Source organism: Pygocentrus nattereri, chromosome 22, assembly GCF_015220715.1.
Source record: "Pygocentrus nattereri isolate fPygNat1 chromosome 22, fPygNat1.pri, whole genome shotgun sequence".
In the NCBI taxonomy this organism is placed as follows: domain Eukaryota; kingdom Metazoa; phylum Chordata; class Actinopteri; order Characiformes; family Serrasalmidae; genus Pygocentrus; species Pygocentrus nattereri.
The window spans coordinates 27807297-27829118 of record NC_051232.1 but is presented as its reverse complement, the minus strand read 5'-3'; the positions used below and the strand labels follow the sequence as shown (position 1 = coordinate 27829118).

The 21822-nt window shown below is 40.8% G+C and overlaps 2 protein-coding genes across 2 annotated transcripts in view; one reads left to right on the top strand and one right to left on the bottom strand.

Moving 5' to 3' along the window:
- The window catches only part of ctnna2 (catenin (cadherin-associated protein), alpha 2), a 539090-nt gene that overhangs the window by 364980 nt on the left and 152288 nt on the right, over window positions 1-21822 (top strand). The gene's annotated exons all lie outside the window — the stretch shown is intronic.
- On the bottom strand, window positions 8242-13162 carry lrrtm1 (leucine rich repeat transmembrane neuronal 1). The gene has a single exon (XM_017709472.2). It carries the CDS (start codon window positions 11973-11975, stop codon window positions 10401-10403), a length of 1575 nt encoding a protein of 524 aa, XP_017564961.1. The 5' UTR covers window positions 11976-13162; the 3' UTR covers window positions 8242-10400.

Below are 21822 nucleotides of genomic sequence, written 5' to 3'. Positions count from 1 at the left end.
TGTTTAGGAGGTAATTCTGAGGAGATTAGATATAAGATGGATAACTCCTACTTAAAGGCTCATTTGACTGGAAAGGATTAAATAAATGAAAGGTGGTCTCTGACTTTTATGCATTACTTAATAGATGTTTATAAGCAGTTCTTTTTAAACTAATTAAAGTCATTATGTATATTGCTAAGAGTGATCAAATTATAATAATGCAATTTTACACTCCAGTCGTGCTGGACTCTTGGCTGTGTTTCATCTTCACCTTATTTCAGTAGTTAAATTAATCAGTTATTTCATTAATAGTCACACCTCATTCCATTTCAGTTCATTCATTTTATTCTACCTGTGATATTAGATTCCCTAACTTAATGACTTAGATGGTTGATTAAAGAGAGGGAGAGATCTATGTGTAGGCCTGGGTGTATAAAAGAACGGACTGTGTCCAGTTTAATACATCAATTTGAGGTGGAATAAGGTGCAAATGAGAAATGGATGCTTGCATCCTTCTTTGTGATAGCTGCATTATTCTTCTATACCATTGGTTCAGAAATCTGCTTCTGGTAATTCTGGTAAAGTTTGTTTTGCAAGATACATGATTTCAAGCCTCTAGAGCTGAAATAATGTGTTGTATAGGTTAGTTTTCCTGTGTAGATTGCGTAGTTGGATGCCAATAGTGCCCCTGCTAGATATATCTGGCCCAACCTATACCTCTCCTTACACTGAAACAATCCCCATAATGGGATCACAGCCGCTGCAGATAATCTCCAGGGCTAAGCGTTCATATTTATCCTTTTCCGTTTTGGCCAGTCAGGAATGGGGTTAAAAAATCAATCGCGTGTGTGCTTGTGAGTGTAGATGGGGCCTGCTAGAGGAGCAGCATCCATTCATAAATCTTTGCTCAGTCCTATGAATGTAATCAGGCCTTATGCAGAGGGCATAGTCTGGCACAGTATTCCAATCTTTCTTGTCAACAGCCTCAGCGATTATATTGGCAGGCTGGAGAGGGCTGTGATGTCAAGACTTGCATCTTGGGCGGAAAAAAAAAAAAGCTACAAGAATTTCCTGGTTACATCAGTCTTCTCTGCAAGAAAAGCTCTAAGGCTAATGTAGCTAACAAGTAACAGAAGCTTATACCTCAGCATTTTGTATTGTCTAAATCATCACACACTTGCCTCAAACAGTGTGAAGTTGAAGACACATGTCTGTGATAACGCAGTTGTCCTAATTTGTGAACAGACGTATCCATTTCTTGTAAGCTACATTAGCCCTGTTCTGAAAAATATCTTGGCTGAATGATTGCATTTGGAGTAAGGAAATTTATATAAAATAGATTTTTGACCAAATCATTGCTTTAGAGAAATATTTTCCTCAGGACCCACTAAGGTTAAAGAATGAAGTGCATTCTGCAGCAAATAACTCTTTACTATATCAAGCCCTCTTTTAGAAATCAGTCTGCATCTTGTCCTCCATTTGGCAGTCTTGGCAAAGTGCTTGTTTCTTTTTGCAAAATCTCTCAACACACACCAAAAAACTTACTGAAAAAGACCTTCAGCATTGCTTATGCAATTGAGGTTTTTTATTTTTTTTTATCTGAGTGTGAGCACAAAATGATCATGGCCTTGTGTTTTCTGACTTTCTGTCTTTTTTCCTCCCTTTGCATACTCTGCTGCCTGCATCTTGTGCCTCCCCTTCTGAAAATAGGTGAGTCTACTTTATTCATCTCTTTCAGGCGTACATGTGCTGCATGTTGCTATAGTTAGGTTTAGTATGTTGTAAAGAATGGCTGTGCAAAAGTGCTGCTCACAGCCTTTGCCCTGATCTATGAACCACAGGGGTGTTAAAATCAAACTAAAGTTGGAAATTCATTTCCGTCGCACTACAGAATCAGTTATAATTGACTATAATATTCAATATTCAATGCAATCATTGTGATTATTTTGAATCGTAACCCCACCAAAACAGCTTACTACTATATAAATACTTCCAGTCACATTTTTGTATTTGTGGGGTTTTTTTAATTAATTAATTAGTTAATTAATCACTTTCATATTTAACTTTTTTTTAATCTGTGTGAATCACATTGTGGAGGAATTTGAGATTTATAGGTGTATTGATTTGTTTCTTAAAGAAATAGTGGTGAAATTTGAGATTTAATATTGCATTGAAAATTTTCTCACAGAATTGTAATTGAATTGAGTTCCCTCTAATGAGCAGGCCAATTATATGTCCCCCCATGTGCTGGGCCAAATGCAAAAAGAGCCTGTGGTCTGATATGAAAGGCCCAGCAGAAAGGCATTGTGTGTGTAGGACTCTGTCTCTGCTGACATTGGTGATATGATAAACAGCCAGTGATAAATGTAGCCTCTTTCTTTATAGAGCTGCCTCATGTGTTGTGACAGTAACTAAATAACGCTGTCCTTTATTTCTTTTTTCCCCTCCCGCTTGGCTCTCGTCCGATTCGCTGAAGCCCCTGCTTAGCATGACTCTTTCAAATATATATCAGTGCACTTGGCACAAACACATCTGCTCTTGACGACAAGAGTGATTCACTGCTGCCATATTAAGGTTTTTTCTAATGCCTTACTCGTGAACACACTAGCAGTTGTTCATTAGACTTCACTAGGTACTTTATTAGGCACTGCACCTTTCCTTATGTAAAATATGTGATGAGGGTTATCCCTTAGAAATTGCACTTATCACTGGATATAAAAATGAATGTCCTTGATTTGGAGGAGGTTTCTTGGTTGAACAGTGCATTTTTCCTTCGGTAACATTAACAGTGTGTGTGTGTGTGTGTGTGTGTGTGTGTGTGTGTGTGTGTGTGTGTGTGTGTGTGTGTGTGTGTAACAAAGCTGCAGCTGTCCTGTCTGTTTCAACTTAGCATGGCCATCTGTTTTGATTGATTATAATTAATATCTGAGTTCTACCATTAGAATGGCCACTAGGGGACCTGAAGAGGTTAATTACTTAATTACTAATTGCAGAGAAATTCTGTTTTCAGTTGATACTACATTTGTTTTTAAAAATAGAAGAGGAGATATTTAAATATGATGTGAATTTGATCATAAGTTATTGTAGTGTAAAAAAAATGGTCACCTTTTTTGTCAGTTTTTGACATAGAAACAAGCGGTAAAACTCCACAGACTTTAAGCTGCCAGTGCAAAACGTAAATGTAATTGAATATAAACTACGTTTCTAATGTATTTTGCAATTATTTTGTTAAATTTTGGTAATGTTGAAAAACAATAACAGTAGACCTTCAAAAGCTTCAAAAATATAATAGAGATGTATGTAGATGTGTTTTCATACCTTCATTTGTGTATTTGCTCTGAGTGGTAGAAAGTCTACAAGACATTGTGTGTGCGTGCGCATGTGTTCTGCTGTAGGTACGCTGGCACAATATGGCTGCTGCTTTACATCGGTTTTGTGTTGGATTTGTATTGTTTGTTTTGATGTTTGCCATCGCTGCTTGGTTGACACTGTACTACAGCTGTGAGGCTGCCTGGACTGGTAGTGTTCGACTGCATGAGCAGCGCTACACTGCAGCTATGAAGCCTCTCTGGCCGGCCACTTGGGTAACGCTGCATTGCAGCTATGAGGCTGCCTGGACTGGTGATGTTGGGCTGCAGGAAAATGCTACCCCTTTGTGACGAAGGACATCTTCAGCCTTCGAGGCTTCCCGGGCCAGCCTCATGTGTGATGCACTGTAGTTGCAGCGTGAGACTTTCTCTCGCCATTAAGGACTCTTTCCAGGCTAGCTAGCTGAGTGACTCTGTGCTGTGGTCACTGAAATTTCTTTCGCTAGCTGTGGGAACTCTGGAGTGTGTTTGTGTGTGTGTGTGTGTGTGTGTGTGTGTGTGTGTGTGTGTGTGTGTTCTGTGTTATGTATTGTTGATTATGTATTGATTGTAAAGCATCCTTGAGCACGGGAATGGCACTATATAAATAAAAGTGATGACGATGATGATGAAGAGAGGAAGAGTCAATAGATAGAGAAAGCTTCTGTATTATATAGAGCCATTGGCTTGAATGGGTTTGTGATCAGCAGCAGCTGTTGTCGCACCCAGTGCAATCAAGATGCCTTATGCTGCCTACCCCTGAATCCCATATTGGTTTCAGCACTTTGATGTTGTGTACGGGAAAATTACAGAGATATCCGCGAAGCCCTACTTTCATGCTGTCAGGAGGGAGAGAGAGGGGTGGGAGTGGAGTGTGTGGGGAGAGGTGAGCGGTTCAAACACAAACATCAGTGGATGCTTTGGTTTAAGGCGTGGACCTCAATTGTTTTCCCAAGAGACACAGGAAAAACCATTAATTTTCCGGTCAAGGAAGGTGTGCATGGGTTGTTGAGCAGGAAAAGGTAATGCGTGTAGAAGACGTGTGTCATCCACACGTCTGCAGTGTGTGTATGTGTGGGAGAGAGTGTGTTTTTTTACATGTAAAAAAGCCACAAGGATGTTGTAGGAGAAGTAATGAGAAAATAAAATGCATAGGGAGAAAGAGAGCATGAGTCAGAATGGAGAGAGATAGTGAATGAGAGAGAGCTCTCAGGTGGCCATGTGACTTGCATGGCCTTGTGAAAAACTTATTTCATGGTCAGCAAATAGAGATACCAAATTCTCTCATATTTCATACATTTTTCACCTATCTGCATAAAAGGATAACAGCAAAGCAAACTGCAAGGGAGAGCTGAAAAATATCTGCTAAGTTGCAGGAAAAAAATATATGCATTCTTATTTCTCTCATACGTTCTAGTGAGCTCCTGTCCAAAAATAAGAACATATTACAAAATATTATTGTAATATGTTGTAACACAGTAAACCCTATGAGATGCATCAATGCACTGACTGGGATTATATGCCTGCTAGTTTTCTTTTTTTTGTAAATTTATGTGTTGACCTTCCTTCAAGATTTGTTTTCTGCACAAACCAAAAGTTTTCATAGTAATAATAATAATTATAATAATAAGAAGAAGAAGAAGAATACAGAGGAATTTAGCTTTCATATATTTATAGGGTCGCAAGTGGTAGTGGGCTGTATGGCCAAAAATTATATTAAGATATATTACAGTAGAATTTCTCATTTTCTAATAGCTTATTTAGTTTGTATTTTAGGTGCGTATGCAAACCTATTTTAAATATCTGTTTACTTTGTTGAGGACCATATTTAACAACTGAAGTAACTTTAAAAATTGTTTATTGTGCAAAATGATTGTACAAAAACAGAACTAACCAATATACAGATAAACCTATGCAGCATTTGTGTAAGCATGCAGTGGCGTGCTTTGGCAGAAGTGGTGCAAAATGTTGTTTCACGTCTATATGTCTCAAGTCATTTTTCTCATGCTTGAATCCCATACATCTAAAAGCATAAGACCCTGCTGCAGTTTAAATATTAAGTCATTCATGCTGTCAGAAGCTGTTATTAAGCTGCAGTTTTCTGGCCTGTTGTGAGGACAAGGCCCAAGAATGTGGTGGCATCTGAAGCAGCTGATTGAGGATAGCAGCACTGCTAATGGTACAAGAAGAAACAGAAGTGCAGTAAGCAAGCTAGAAGCTAACCCAACAAACTGGGTATCCTTTACGTAGCTGTGCTTGTTTTTGGCATACTGGCGTAAAGCTTATGACAAAACTCATAGTTTTAGTAATAGTCAAGGTGATATTTATCTAGTCAAAAATGCAGTAAAATGAATAAAATGCAGATATTTTAGGATAGTAGCCAAGCATCTCCTAAACATTATGCTCTTCCAAGGTAGGATACCAGTCAGATCTATTCATGTGTGTGTGTGTGTGTGTGTGTGTGTGTGTGTGTGTGTGTGATATGATATTCTGGTATTGTCTATCCCTAGTGTACATTCATGTGTAGGTTCCAGTGATTTAATGGACTTGATGGAGTTAAACTATACATATTTATATTTTTCTCATCAGTTACAGCTTGATATGCAGTGGTATATGTATTTGTCTATAATGTTCCTGCTCAGTGTTACATGCTATGGCTTTGGCATTGCAGATGTAAATGAACATGTAGCTGTTTTGTATGAGAATGAACAATGGAGGCTAAGCCATGCAAATGAGCTCACAACTCAGACATTTTATCATGCAGCACAGTGCTTTCTTTGCAGCAGGGCTGAGCTGTGTCTATGGAGGTGTTTTACTGTTACAGTTAGTATTACTCATGTTTTTGTTTCATGCAAAAACATGTTGATGAATCATGTGCTGACAATTGCAACAAAGGTGATCCTTGCTTTAGATGCTGGGAAATAGGATGAAGGATGATTGAGCGACACTTGCATCACTGCTCACAACAATAATGAATGCATGTATGCTCTCACTTTTACTGCAGATTTGCTTGCAATATCCTTTGTAGAGAAAACTGCATCAAAAAACAAGGTTAATTTTGAATCAGTTGCTATTTAGGATTCTGACATGCAAGCTATTTGCCTTTGCTCAGTTTGTGTTCCTCAGAGCGTAGCATAGGCCACTGTCCTCTGAGCCTGTGTTGGCTGTGTGGTTATGGATGGCTGTGGGGTTATTGTGCTAAACCAGAGATGCAGCCAGCAAGGTTAATTAATTTGTCAAGCTTTGAGCATTCTGCCCCGACAGCCATACCTATGGAGATATTGTGCTTATCACCTTGTTTACTCCAGTAATAACTGATCTTTATTATGCAAATACATTTAGGGCAGCTGTTTCATATATAAGGTGCATATTACTGCAGTACTGACCCATTTCTGATCAGTTTAATAGACAAATGTGTGTATATATAAATATATATATATATATATCTGTGTGTGTGTGTGTATATATATATATATATATATATATATATATATGTGTGTGTGTGTGTGTGTGTGTGTGTGTGTGTGTGTGTGTGTGTATATTCATCTTTTCATATTCTTACTGAAATGTTAATCTCTTGAACACAAATCTCATTATTTAGTTATTGATATTAAAGGCTCATATTTCTTTGACTACTATCAGTTCTAACTATAAAACTAATATGTAATTACTGTTTTGCTTACACTCTTGTTTTATAGAAAGAAAAACATCTATTATAACTTTGTCCTGTTTTTTTTTTTTTTTTCATTTCTTGAAAAGCAGAAAAAAATACTGCAGACTGTTGACACAGGAAGTAATTTAAATGTAAATGAACATGATTCCAAAACTCACCATGTAATTAAATATGTAATTACACAATTGATTTTGACTAGTTTAGCAAAAGAAACTAACTGTTCGATTTTTCATTTTTGCCACAGGTGTGTCCCCATAGAGTACCTAGCTCCATATCGCATACTAAACTCCCAGTGTTAAATTCTAGGCTCCTAGCCAAGTAGTACACACACACACACACACACACACACAATGTACTAATTAACCATGGTATCAGTAAAAGAAGTAAATAATGTAAATAATACATCGTAATTTCTTTCTCCATTTCCAGCTCACTCTTCCAAAAATAACCAACAACAAGCAATGAAGTAACTGGTCAGATTCTTGGTGCAGCCATCCTTACTGATCTGTCTCTAGCTTCATCAGTCACTCTGATCATATTAATTATGGGAGCTAGTCGTTGCAACAATGCATTCTGGTGGGAGAACGACCTCCTGTGAGGCTTTCTTAGACAGGAAAGAGGAGGGGAGAGATGAAGTCAGGCCAGATTTACAGCAGACCCCTAACTCCTCAAATATTCATGACTGCTCTCAAAAAAAAAACAGTGAGAGGAGAAATCAATTCAGCTGCCAACATAGGCCACAGAAGTTACCGAACCCATACAATATTGATATAAACAAAACCAAGGGCCTAAAAATAGACAGGAAGTTGGGGTGGTTGGGAGGGTGTTCTGGACCCCTTTTCATTCATTGTTAGAGAGGGAGAATGAGTGGGATTGTGGGTAGAGACCTTTTTTCTCTCCACCATATACACACATCTCCATCATAGCCCCATTGTTGCTATTTGTAGCGCCGAGGCATGCTGGTATTGTGTACTGCTGCTGTTATTTAGAGCTTTTTGTTTCTCAGTTTGCTGAACTCAATTGGAGCTTCGCGAAAGGGAGATCATGAGTGGCAACAATGATTTTTTTTCCCTGGCTCTTCGCAGTGTGTCATTCTGCATTTGTGTGCTTCGTTATGCACTCACCCTTCTTTTCACGAGCTGCATTAGGCCTCCAAATGCCGACTCAACCCAGAGAATGCGTCATTAGCAAAAGAGCATGTTGTGAATGGTGCCATTCAAAGCAAACAAGGATTAGAAGACATTTACCCCAAATAATGTTTATATTAACATTTGAATAGCGTATCAATTTAAAACAAACTCTTAATCCCAGAAAGAATGCAAAAATAAATAAATAAAAGATCAAAAATAGCAAGACAACATTTACCAGCAAAGGAAAAGGAGGGGATGTGGTCACATGTATGTATAATTTACAACAACTGAAATACATTTTATTTTCATTTATTTTGGCTCAGCTCCTCATATGGATCAATTACAGTGGTGAAAATAGAACAGTTTTGATAGCAAGTTTAAGGGGTGTCAGGGCCATTGAAGTTCAGAATAAAACCATCTTATCTGTTTATAAAAATCCCTGCTTAGCTTCACAGTTTCCCTTGGACATCCCACACATACTTGATTAAAGAAAGTTGTTCCTATAGCCACACATGCATTTTGAAACAGCCTGGCACAACCAGTTCCAAGCTTGACCCACACACGCTTGCTCAAGTAACCGGGTATACGCACTCAAACACATCTAGCAGAGGCATTTCCCACCTAGCCCTGTCACTGAAGATGTCTTAAATTGAGTGACAGGGGAAGGCAATGGAGGAGTCATTCGTTTTAAAGTAATTGAACCCTTGTTTACTTCAAATGACCAGCCTATGTTCAGAATGCAAAATACTTTACTCTGCAGCAGTGGTGGAGCCCAGGGCTGAGCTAGGACAAACAACAACAACAAACACACACACATTCGTAAATGTATACCCACACACACTCAGAGAAGCTCACACGTGCATGCATACACACACACACACACACACACACACAAACAAAAAAAAATGCACAAAGACTAAGCCTAGGTAAGAAAAATCAAGGGCTTGCTGCTACTGTATCTTCTCTCCCTCTACTGCTGGTGTTGGGACACTAGAGAGCAGTCTGCACCTTCTTTCAGAAACCCAGTTTTTTCTTCCACTGCCAGAGGAGACACTGTCTGCTCGACTAAAGAAACCTTTTGAAAACAGAAAATCTTGGAAAAATGCTTCACAAACAGAGATCCCCAACAGATCAACCACTGACATCATACAGTTTTTTAGCTATCTCCCTAAATCTTTATAACACCATTGCCCATTCTGAATCAGTTTCGATGTGAACGTTTAAGGCTAGGTTTTTGTACAGCTCTGATTTCACCACTGTCTTAGGGAGGTTTAACACACTAACTGAGCATGGGAAAGCAGTCAAAAGGCATAACTTTGAGCCATTAAAAAACATTGGCCCTGTTTTATAGAGACAGCACATGACTCATCACTGTGTTAAAAAACCTTCTGAACAGAACGTAAGAGGCTCCTTTTTTTCTTTTTTGGCTTCTGTTAGTTTGCTTAATCTGTGAAGAATGGAACATAAGAATAGAAAAAGCAACTACAACAGTAACAGCAAGCCTGCACAGTGATCATTCCCCCCATATGGTGAGATGGGGAAGAAAGAGTAAGAGCTGGGGTGTGGTAGAGGAGATCTGAATTTCAGATTTAGGCTTAACATTTCAAATGAAGTAACGAGATCCCCACTGCTCATTTTATTTATCTTCTACAAATACAGCAGGGCCAAACTTACAGTCCTCCCCAAGCTACCACTGACAACAAACCACCCGTCAAACTTGCCTGCAGACGTGACTACTGTGAATTGCAATTCGTTTATTTAAACGTTTGTTTCCTTTTTTCCATAGTTTACAAAAGAAATAGTATAGCATCTTGAGTTTTATTCCCACTCTTGCTTTTCTGATTTTAACATATTTTACACAGACTCATCTCTTTTATTTTTTACCCATTTAAATTTTCTTGTCATTATTGTTATTGTTGTTACAACAATAAAAAATTGTGTTCTGGGTGTCCTCATAAGCTTTAGTAATCTCCTGCAGTAGAAAGACACATTAAAGCTCAAATATCCACTCGTCACAAGAGACCATGATTAGTTCCTATATTCCTCTCAGCCCCAAGACATTGTGTCAACCTGTTCTAAAGCCATGTCCACTGAAAGCCACTGAGGCCATTGAAATCAGCTGTAAATCCTTGGTCTCTGTCCGCTTTGCACTCTGAACATGTCATCCAAGTCTCCTCCAGAGAGCAGCACAGTGTGGTACAGCATCAAAGCATGTCCCGTATCCATTCATATGATGTGATTGTGAAATATCCAGGGACGGTAGCCAAAGTTTTACACCTCACATTCCCGGGATGCCTGTTGCTGGCAGGTGCAGGAACCGTATTCGTTGATGATGACAAGGGCCCCCTCGATGTGGTTAGGCTTGTAGTCCACATAGTACTCAGGCGTGGACATGGTGGCCATCTGCTGCATGGTCTGCTTTTGCTTCTGCTTGCGGCGCTGGCTGCTAAAGCATTGCCTCACCTGCCTCACACCAGCTGGGAAGCATTTCCACGACACATAGAGCATGAGCACCACGATGAGGAAAGAAAAGATGAGCGCCATGGTGCCCGTCACCACCTTATGGATCTGCATGGTACTCTCCAGGTCATCTGCAGCCATGGTCACTGTAAAGGAGTTGGTGACTACCTCACCACCCTCCACATCCTGTAGGTCATATGGACCTCTAGTGGGCCCTTTGAAAATGGAGCCTCGGGCGAGGTCTCTAGTGGCTGCGTAGGTCTGCGTGGTGGCTTCTACATTATCCTCGCACAGCTGGAAGGCATAGACAGCGTCCAGAATGTCCTCACCCTGGGCCGTGTCCGGGCTTGCACACAGCAAAGCGCTATCACGTTGGCCCTGGAAGCCACTCAGCCAGGACGCCAGGGCACAGACATTGCGGCTGCACTCCCACTCATTCCCAGACAAAGTGATGCTGCTTAGGGATGTCCAAGAGTCCAAGATGCGCTGGTCCACATAGGTTAGCTTGTTGGAGTCCAGCATGAGCTCCTTGAGGTTGGGCACACTTTCAAAGACATGTGGCTCCATGTACTCAATTGCGTTGTTGGAGAAGTCAATCTTCTCCAGGAAGTGCCAGGTCCAGTCCAAGGTGCTGACAACAATGGTAGCCTTGTTATTACGCATGTAGAGTGTGCGAAGGGCAATGAGACGGGGAAAGTGGGCCAGGTTGACTTTGACCAGCTCGTTGTGCTCCAGATGCAGCTCAGTCAGCTTGAAGAGCCCAGCAAATGAGTTGCGTGCCAGGCTCTGCAGCTGGTTGTAGCCCAGGTCCAGAAACTGCATGCTCCTGCAGTCCTGGAAGATTCGCACAGGCACAAACTTCAGGGCATTGTAGCGCAAGTGCAAATTGGTAAGCTTCCTAAGGCCGTGGAAAAGGTCTGGCTCCAGTGACTGCAGCCTGTTGTAGGATAAATCCAAGATACGCAAGTTGGGCAGAGGTCTGAAAGTCCCATTGGACAGGTTCTCTATCCGGTTGGTGCTGAGGTCAAGCTCCTTGACCCGCCGCAGCCTTTCAAAGGCGCTCTCCTCGACAAATTCAATGTTGTTATGATCCAGGTAGAGCCAGGTGAGCTGCGACAGGCCAACAAATTGTCCCTCACGCAACTCTGAGATGTTGTTCTCCCGCAGGGATAAGCCTGTGGCGCTGCTTAGGTTGCGGGGGACATCCGTCAGGTTGAGCCCCTCACAGTACAGCAGCTTGCTGTCGCAGCGGCACAGCCTTGGACAGCTCCCCCCCACCAGGGGAACCATTTTCAGAAAGATGCCCAGAGAGCAAAGTATCAACCCAGGGGGCTTCTTTAGCGGCCACTTTAAGTACAGACCAATTAGGAGGAAATCCATTAGCATGAATATCCCGCAGTGTCGTGGAGAAAAAGTTCATTGAATCGTTCAGATTCCTCTCGTTTTGGACGCCATGATTTTGTAACTCCCCAGGCCAAAAATGCTCAGTTTTGTGTCATTTTCTTTTCTTTTTTTTAATGTGTTTTGCCTGATGATGATTTGTGATTTATTTCTCAGAGTCTAAGAAAATCCAGTCACGTTAAAAAAGCAAGATTTGAGAGGGGGGAAATGGCAAGTCACTTCGTTCATGTTAGATATCGGGGAGTGAAAGAAGAGATAAGAGGTAAAAAAAAAAGCGTTCTTCCAAAACCAATCTCATATGAAAGGATTCCTACTCACCCCTTTCCAGAGGCTGACAACCTCTATTCAGCTGCTCCTTTTGTGCCGCCACTAATTATGTGCGAATCTAAAAAAGATCCCAGTGTGGTACAAATTCATCCCCCCCCTCCTTTTCAGCGGCCACCAGATCCTGGCAGACTTACAATGTCTTAGTTCTCCTCGCGTGAAAAGAGCCAGAAAGAGGAGGAATCCAAGTGGCATTCAGTGTGCTCGCAGGAAATGCAAGCTGCCCAGACTGCATGCGTGAGCACTGTCCTCCCTCTCCTGCTTCTCCGCAGTGGCTGCTGCGCTGATCAGAGCAAGAGGAGAAGAGGGGAAAAAGCACACACTCGCAAAGAGGGCAAATCCACTCCAACTCTTTTTTTTATTATTTGTGCTGAAGACTCTTTTGGAACTACTGGTACAAATTAACGTCCATCTCTTGAAGCAGCCGCTGACCTGCACTGTTTATATCCAGTTTTGCTGGTCGTCGTTCTCTTGGAGGACAGCTTCCTCAGATACGTCTGAGCTGAACGCTTGCCACCCCGACATGCACACTTGGTTGTTTTTTTTTCTTTTTCTTTTTTGGTATCCTGAAGTGGCGTGTCCGCTAGTAGCCTGGTTTCCAGCGAGCTTTCTTTTGGGTGCCGCTCATTTCCTGTGAGCTGAGGAGGCTGTTGCCGTGCGGAGATGCTGAGGCATAGAGGCTGAAGGCAGGGCTGGTGTGTGGGGAGTAGAGAGAGAGAGAGAGAGAGAGACAGAGAGAGAGAAAAAGAGAGAGCAGAGCTAGAGCCCTTGCAGCAGACTAGTGCGCTGCCAGTGCATGCAGAAACACCTTCTGTTCACTGAGTGTCGTAAGCCACTCACAATTCAGCCCAGCTCGCTCTCTCTCTCTCAGTTGCTCACTCACTCTCGCTCTCTTGCTTGCTCACTCAGTTGCTCGCTGTCTAGCTCACTCCACTCCCTCCTCCTTCTCCTCCTGCTGCTATTCTGCTCTCTCTCTCTCTCTCTCTCTCTCTCCCCCTCTCTCACTTTCTCTTTTTCTGTTTTCTCTTTGTATCTCTCTCTCTTTTGCATGATTTTTCACAGTGTCTAAGACATTTTCATATTCAAAAGGGGCTGGGCTTCAACTGGGGTTTAAATGAAGCACAGTTGAGTTGCTCCCCATCCTCCCTCATCTCGCCCTCTCTCTCCCTCCCCCCGCTCCCCTTCCCACCCGCCTCTCTGTAATGAAGTGAAACAAGCCATCTATCTGCTTCTTCTTTTTTGTTGTTGTTTCAATCCCATTTACTCATTATTACAGAGCTCTCTAATGAGAGTGTATTCTTTATACGTTCCTTTCCTGTGGCGTGGATGTGTTGAAACACTCAAATGCAACACTTAAAAGCCGTAATAAGCTAGTGTTTTCCTGTTATTTTCCCCCGTTTCTCACAGTGTTTTGCTTTTCGACACGGCGTTCCGGATTTCAGCCTGTGCATTTAAGCTCACCTCGTCTGCGTTCACCAACAGTTTTCACTGCCTGCTGAATCTGAATGGAAGTTTTGAAAGCTGGCTGACCCAGGCCAGTGCAGACACAGCTCTGGAAGGTTAGAGATGAAAGCATTTTCCCAGGCGTTAAGCAGACCATCAGAATGCGTTTGAAACGTCACTGCACCACGAGTGACAGCTTTTCAGGCTATTAGCTTGTTGAAAAATGGGCACCAGCACGGCAGACATTGTAATAACATTGCGGTCCACATGTCAGCGCAGCTTGCTGGTGAATCAGTGAAGCATTCTATAGGAGTCCATCACCCTCCTGCTCTCGCACATCACCATTTAAAAAAATCTAATCTGAAACTGCTAAATTTGCTTTTCATATTTCCATCTGCATAGCCTTGTTTACCATGGCCATTAGAAGCCCTGCCATCCAGTCGGAATACAGATATCATCTGTTGCCACTTAGCCAGGGTTACATAAATATTCCACTCAGGAGCTCAGGCCCTGGTGCTGCGCAGATCACCCTCCCCCAGGCTTGTCGTTTCTTTTCCGATTAATTTTCAAGGACAATGAGCTGTGACGCTTCCTGCGCATGAAGCTAGCATGCGTCCGTTAGCCCGCCTCACTTCTGATGCCTTCCATAACTTCACTGTCGGCCCCCTCCTCTGCTCAGCATGCTGTGAAATATCAATTAATCAAATAACGGGCAAAAGAAAAAAATCCACAGTAGCTCACTCTAGCCTGCTAATTGTTTTGCTGCTTTGCTAACACCCACAAGATCACACTGTCTCCCAAGGGATTGCTGATGTTCCTGAGTTATAAAATGCTGTCAGTGCAAGTAGCATGCTCTGATACATTTACCTAACCAATATACATGATCAGAGATGAGAGGTCAAGCTTTACACAGCCTAACAATTGAAGAGATTATGGTCGGTGATATCAGTGGATGCACAGTGAGCTAACTGATTTTTCTTTTAAGCCCATTCATGCAGCTGTATGTGTGATTCCTGCATTTATAGGTCATTTAAAGATCTTTATAAATCGGATCATTCATAAATGGGTTTGAAGTGACAATAATCAACATGACATGTGAAATATGCTGTTCCTAAAAGTGTGCTAATTTGCTCAGTGCCATGTTGTTCAGCAATTTCAACCTTATCACTCAGTTTCAGTAAATTCTGGTGACTGAATTTGATTCCATGCAGCATGTTTGACCAAACAGGCTATCTCTGTGAACACTCTAGAATTGTTGGTTTTCTCTATCATCAAGTTCAGCATTATGTAGGCTAATGTCTGAAATAGCAGTGCCGTTTTACTAGAGTGCCATGGTGAGTGATTCATTTCTTTGTGAAACAGACAGGCCTGTTGACCAGTTACTGTTAACTGTGACTGCATGCAGTATATTCATGACCTTACTTGGGTGCATTTGCATTTAGCAAAGGACACTCTTGAAAAGATAACCCCTACTGGGAATAGGTGTTTTGAAGGCCTAGATGTTTGATTGCCGGGCACTTTGCTTTGAGTACAATCCTTTAATCGTTGGTACTATGTACTATGTACGTAAGCATTACTGTATTACATGCTGCGATTCTGATTATTTTGATCAAATGTGCACATGCATCTCTACCATACAATTATACTGTGATTACTATGCCATGGACAAATGTTGTGTAATGCATTTAAATATACATGGGAAGAAATGAAAACGTCTGCGATTTGTATTTCCATAAAACTTTTGTGGTGACATCTAGTTGTTTTAGGTGAGAAGGAACTAACATGTGTTTACAAAAAGAGAAATGCATATTAATAGTTTTCATTAGCAAGATCTGACTGAAATAAACAAGATTTGTGAACATTCATTTTAAAATTAATACAATCTTATTCTGTTGAAAAATATATAACAAAAAGAGTTATTACATCCAAGTATGGCCATTTGTGTTGTAGTCCTTAGGATACAGGATTGACATCCATTTGTGCCATCTTTTTTGCTTTTGTAGATTGTTTTTCTTTCATTATGCACCAAGATATGGAGGATTGACAGATTTTGTATGAATGCAACGGAGTCTAAAATACTTTCATGTATAGTCTCAGAATACAAATAATGTCATTCTAGTAAAGAACAGCACTAGAAAAAGGCACTTAAAGGATTGCATGTTTTTATTAATGTACATCCCCCATCCTCATGTATAATTGCTATGGCTACAGCTAGTTTCGCACCTTAAATTCTCAGCAAAGATTTGACAGAGGAATGGATGTATTGAGCACCAAAGTCAGTAGAGAAAGGGGTAAAAAAAAAAAGCAGCTAGCCTGAGTTGTGGCCTTCTATGTGTGATCCATCTCTCCTCTGCCTCTTCCCATCTCTCTTTAGCCATAATTAATGGGTGCACCATCAGCTAATGACTTGGTGCCCTGTAATGACTTGACACAGCGAACAGGAGACAGGAGTATCCAGGCCATCAGTTTTACAGACTTTTAAGAGGTTTTGGCGATTTTAAACCGAATCAAAGGTTCCTATTACTGATAGATAGTTGTGAACAGCAGGTAGACTAATCAACGGCTGTCGATACACACATTGCAAATTGCTTCATCTTGTTAAGCAGGGCTGTTTTTGTTCACTTGCAGCACTTTTCCACCAGACAGTGTGATATGGCACTGTAATTATCCAAATCCAGAACCATCAAGTACCTATGTTTGTTTCCCATCTTGTAACAGCATCCAGTAGGAGGAGTTCTGAAGAGTCTTGCTTCATGACGTTGATACAGTGTAGTGCAGGTCCTGGGAATCTACCACCATAGACAGGTCATATCCCACACACCTGCCTCTAAGATTCAGACATTCCTGAAGGCCTTTGTTTACAGATTATAAGAGTAAGACTTCTTATCTTAGGCTCCCTTTGTAACATGATTGAACTGTAAGTTGCTCTAAATTATAACACCTGCCAGGTACATACATGAACATTTCTAACCCACCCATATGTCCATGTTTGTTATGCTTAGTAACTTGGTAAGCAAGTTCAGAACGAATGCTTAGTTATGATGCAGGTCCCTCGAAATGGAAGGATAGAAATGAGCAATGGAAATGAGAGGATAAAGGTTAGGTTAAATCTTACAAAGTGTTCAACTGAAGCAGCATAAGTACATTACCCGCCGATTTGGTAGTTTCACATAAGAGTTACTACCAGGAGATGGCTCTCTATTTGAAGAGGGACATAGTTTGGATTGAATTAAAGAAAAAAAAAATCTAATTTCCCATAAAATAAAATTTGGAGGAGGGGTATGGGGATAAATCAGTGCCTTGAGATGAGAAAGGCAGAAAAAAAATTAAACAAACCGGCTTAAATCATCATCTTCGTAGCCTTAATGAAACTGAATCAACTGTGGGAGCGGTATGACTCACAGGAACTCCGGAGCCGATTTTGAGGACAGGAACTGGTGTGCTATCAGCTTGTCCCAGAACAGAGAGGGCCAGCTCAGCCCTGGCCCCTAGTGTGGACCCTGCTGCGTATACTCAGTTCTAGTCGGGTCATCATATGGGCAACCGGGGCCTCTGGAGCGTTACCCAGAAACTAAACTACTCTTAGGGACCCATAATGCCTGAAACTTCTTTTGAAGGTTCGCGGCTCTCTCTCCTCTCCCTGTAACTCTTTCTCTTTTTTCTTTAGCCGAGTTATTGTGTCTATATTGTACACCTCAGGCTTTTTGCTATGCTGAGATAAGTCTTGGAAGAAGGACATTACAAACACGCAATCCATCTTCATTCGCATTACAAATAAGGCTAATGTGCACCCCACACGCTAGACCAATAAACACAAACTAGACAAGGCAGGGGGGCATGAAATTATTCGGATTATTAATTAGGAGTGCATTATGTTTACTTGGGATAAGCTTAATCAATATCCTATTATGCATCCTATAATGTTTTCTGCAACATTAGGTTTTTAACCATGCTATCCTGCTCACTGTAGTTACTGCGACTGTTTTGATTAGCTAACATCTCACTCATGCTGGGCTGCACATTTAGCAAAAGGCTAACATCGCTGTGTTCATTAGCTTATGTTGTAGCCTTTTGTATTTTTTATCTGGTGTTATAATAGATGGCTGCTTCAACCTGGCCTAAAATAAAATGGCAGAACATACAATTTTACTGGTGTAGTTAGTATGGCATTTGAAAGAGTGTGGAATTTTAGACATGCTTCAGCATCACAAGTAGTTGGCCCACAACCTCTGAACCTAAGACATTTTGAAATACATAGCTGAGAAAATTGAAAGCTTCTAAACACTTCCCTAAAATCCACTGAGCAAGTTAAATACTGTAGCATCCGCATAGCCGAAGGCATTGACAACATTGCCCATACGGGCAAGTGATCTTTTATTTTTAACAAGCAGTTCAACAAGCAGCAAGAAATGCACAGCCCAGCACTGAACCAATACAGAGAGAGGATAGCTTGACATTTGAGGAGGGTAGACACTTCTAACCACTAGTACCACTTCTTACCCACGCTCCTCAGATGCACTCCGATCCATGGAACATAACTTCACTGATAACAACATCAACATCAGCAACAACAGCAACAAGAACAGTTCATTTCCAAACTGGTAGTATTTCCCCACCTGATAGCCACCTGTATGGCATGGTTATGTCAACTTCATTGTTACTGTTAATTCCAGAAGTATTTTTTTGACATTCAAATTAAAGTAGAGGTCTGCAATATTTTTGACACAGCCTATAGTTTGACTGCCTGTGTCTGAGTATTTTGACTGAGAATCTTGTCCTAGCCTTCCCCAACCAAACTCAGCATGACAGAAGAGCTAGTCTTGGATTAATATTGAAGGCATCTTAACTTGAACCTGCATTATGTTGGAGCAAGTGGGCTGCAGTCAAATGAGTGAGTCATTATGGTAGAAATAGGCATCCTTAATTAACCCCTAACTGTGCTCACAGGGCTAGTGGAAAGACTCAATAATGTTAAATCATTATGCAATAGATTTTCAGTTGACCCATTACTAAGCAATTAGCTCTTTGAATAATAAAATTATGGAACCCTGATGGGATTGGGATTGGAAAGGGATTGCCTATTAGCTAATGACGTGACTCATTTTAGTCATATCAAGTAATGCAATTGAAGGCTACTGGACTGAAATTGTGAAATCCCAATTATGCAGTTTAAGAAGTTCCAGTTATTTCTTACTTGTAACTTAATGAAACAAGGAGAAATCCTGTGCAGATAATCTGGTGAAAAGTTTTAGTTTTCTAAAGAAACATTCTTTACTATTTATTTATAAAAATGGTAAAAAGTTGTTTTAAGACTTGAATATTTCAATACAGTATGTACAACTGGTTTTACTCCTGGGTGATTTTATAAAAATAATTAGCACTGTATTTTAAAGTAAAAATAAGCATGCAGCTGCATACTTCTTATATGTGATGTCACTCCATTTCTTACATTTAAGTCTATTGTTGATACATACATACTACAAGAAAACATGTTTCTAAATTTCCCTACTAACAGAGTAGGATTTAAAACCCCAGCATAAACTACACAATTTTTTCACCATTCTCTTTATCCTGCACATGTCTATGAGCTTCAGTGGTGTATTGATTCACTTCTCACAGTACGCCCATTTCTAGTGAGTGGACTCCTAGAACTTGACAAGTTAGTGGTAGGTTCAGGGCTTCATCTCATAAGGAGTGCTTCAGTGTGCAGTTATTTTTTAGTGCTGTTGCTGAGAATCCAGCAATTTGTGTGAAATTGACACCCATAAAGTTTAGTGCACATTTCATTTAGTATGTTGCTCATTGAAACTATGGATTTCTGCTGGGTTAATAACTATTGTCGGCCTGTGTAACATCATTACATGACAGATTACTTTGATCTTCCTTAAATTGTGTCAGAGCTCACATGTATTGTCACTCAGTGGGTTAGAATTTCACACACTGTGAACTTCAATCTCTGAGCTAGCACCAGGGAGGCTGACCTAGCACTGGAGGGCATTAACTTCAGCTATCGCTTCTTTGACCATGTCCGTTTTGCCTCAAGAAGTTTTAGATGTGGTGCAGTAGGGCTGTCAACCATGCTCTGAAAGGATATTCACAATTTCCCCTAGTTTATATATCTATATATGAATTTTAAATACATTATTTCAAGAAGATAACAAAACTGCAGTAAACTCCACTTTTCTAAAACAATGGTATTGGGCTTGAATCAACACTCAAATATCACTATCACACTATGTGATAAACTAGTGATTCTCAGCCTGGATGAATGAGATGGTTGTCTACAAAGGTACAGACTTATTTTTATATATTTTTGATAATTCCTTTTTTTCTGTAAAATCCCTCTGTCCAGGACCATGAAAAAACTTGTGGATGCATTGAGTTCAAGAAAGTCCCCAGTTAGCATGGGTGGCTGCATTGTGGTGCAGGATTGTGCATCCACACTAAGCCAAACAGCTACACCAGCATCTTTAGTACCTTCACTACCTTTTATATTTATAAACGTTACAGGAATTATTACCTTAATGCTAATCCACACAGAGCATCCACATGTGGAGTGTTGTCTGAAAAAGTGTTCATTGTCAAAAAAGTAAGTTGCAAAGAACATATTTCTCCCTGTTATCAATATCAAGTAGATGCATTATTTGTTCAGCGTGAGTGAGTTGCTGAAGAGCTGTCAGATGCACGTATTAGCTGTACATTTACATACTTAACTAAAGCCAAAAAATGTGTTTTGTTCTTTTTTACTTTATATATTTTTTAAGTGTTTGGTAGCATTTCTATGTGACTAACTGACATGCTTCCTAGGCCTTTATATGCTGGCTCACAAATGTCTCAAAAATATAGTCATCATTAAATAAAGTGTTAGTAAATCAAGAAGCAAAGAAATGAGGAGAGATTAGATGTGATCCTTCAGATATTTTATAACACTCATTTTAGAAATTAGTGCAAATGCATACTGCTGTAATGGTGGTGTATGTAGTGATCAATGCATAAGGAGAATAAAACAAAGCTTGAGAAAAATCTGAATGCCAGAAAAGCACTCCAAAATAGTTGCTCTGCTACAATGCTGAAAGGAACCCAGACATCCCTAATGTCAGAGAAGGACATGAGTCAAGGGAGAAGAATCAGTTCATTTTGATAGTGAAAAGAAAAGCATGTTTTGGAGGGAAAATAAAATCAATATGTAATGTATAGCTGGTAGAAACCAGCCATTAGTGGTGTACTTTGTGTACTTCTGGTGCCGGTCCCAAGCCTGGATAAATGGTGAGGGTTGCATCAGGAAGGGCGTCCGGCATAAAACTTGTGCCAAAACTATCATACGGATCACAGATATGATTGCCATACCGGATCAGTCGAGGCCCGGGTTCACAACGACCGCCTCTGGTGCTGTTGACGAGCAGGGTGCTGGTGGAAATTGGACTACTGTAGGTCGAAGACCATCAAAGAGGAGAGGATGAAGGCGGGTTAGAAGGCAGCGAGAGAGAATGAAAGGCAGGAGTGTGGAGGTTAGAGTAGGGACTCTGAACATAGAGACAATGACTGGTAAAGGCAGAGAGCTTGCAGACATGATGGAGAGAAGGAAGGTAGATATTCTGTGTGTCCAGGAGACCAGATGGAAAGGAAGCAAGGACAGGAACATTGGAGGTGGATTCAAACTGTTCTATCATGGTGTAGAGAGGAAGAGAAATGGAGTAGGGATAATCCTAAAGGAACAGCTTGGGAAAAGTATTCTGGATGTAAAGAGAGTGTCAGACAGGATTCATGAGCCTGAAGTTGGAGGTTGATGGTGTGATTTTGAATGTGGTCAGTTCATATGCACCACAGGTTGGTTGTCAGTTAGAGGAGAAAGAGGAATCTTGGAATAAGATGGATGAAGTGGTAGATGGTGTCCCTAGAGAAGAGAGATTAGTGATTGGTGCAGACTTCAATGGACATGTTGGTGAAGGGAACAGAGGGGATGAAGAGGTGCTGTGTATGTATGGTGTGAAAGACAGAAATGCGGAAGGTCAGATGGTTGTAGATTTTGCAAAGAGAATGGAAATGGCTGTGGTGAACACGTATT

Bases quoted from the DNA above. Each gene is read 5' to 3' on its own strand.
- lrrtm1 (XM_017709472.2), bottom strand. From the start codon at position 11,975: ATGCTAATGGATTTCCTCCTAATTGGTCTGTACTTAAAGTGGCCGCTA.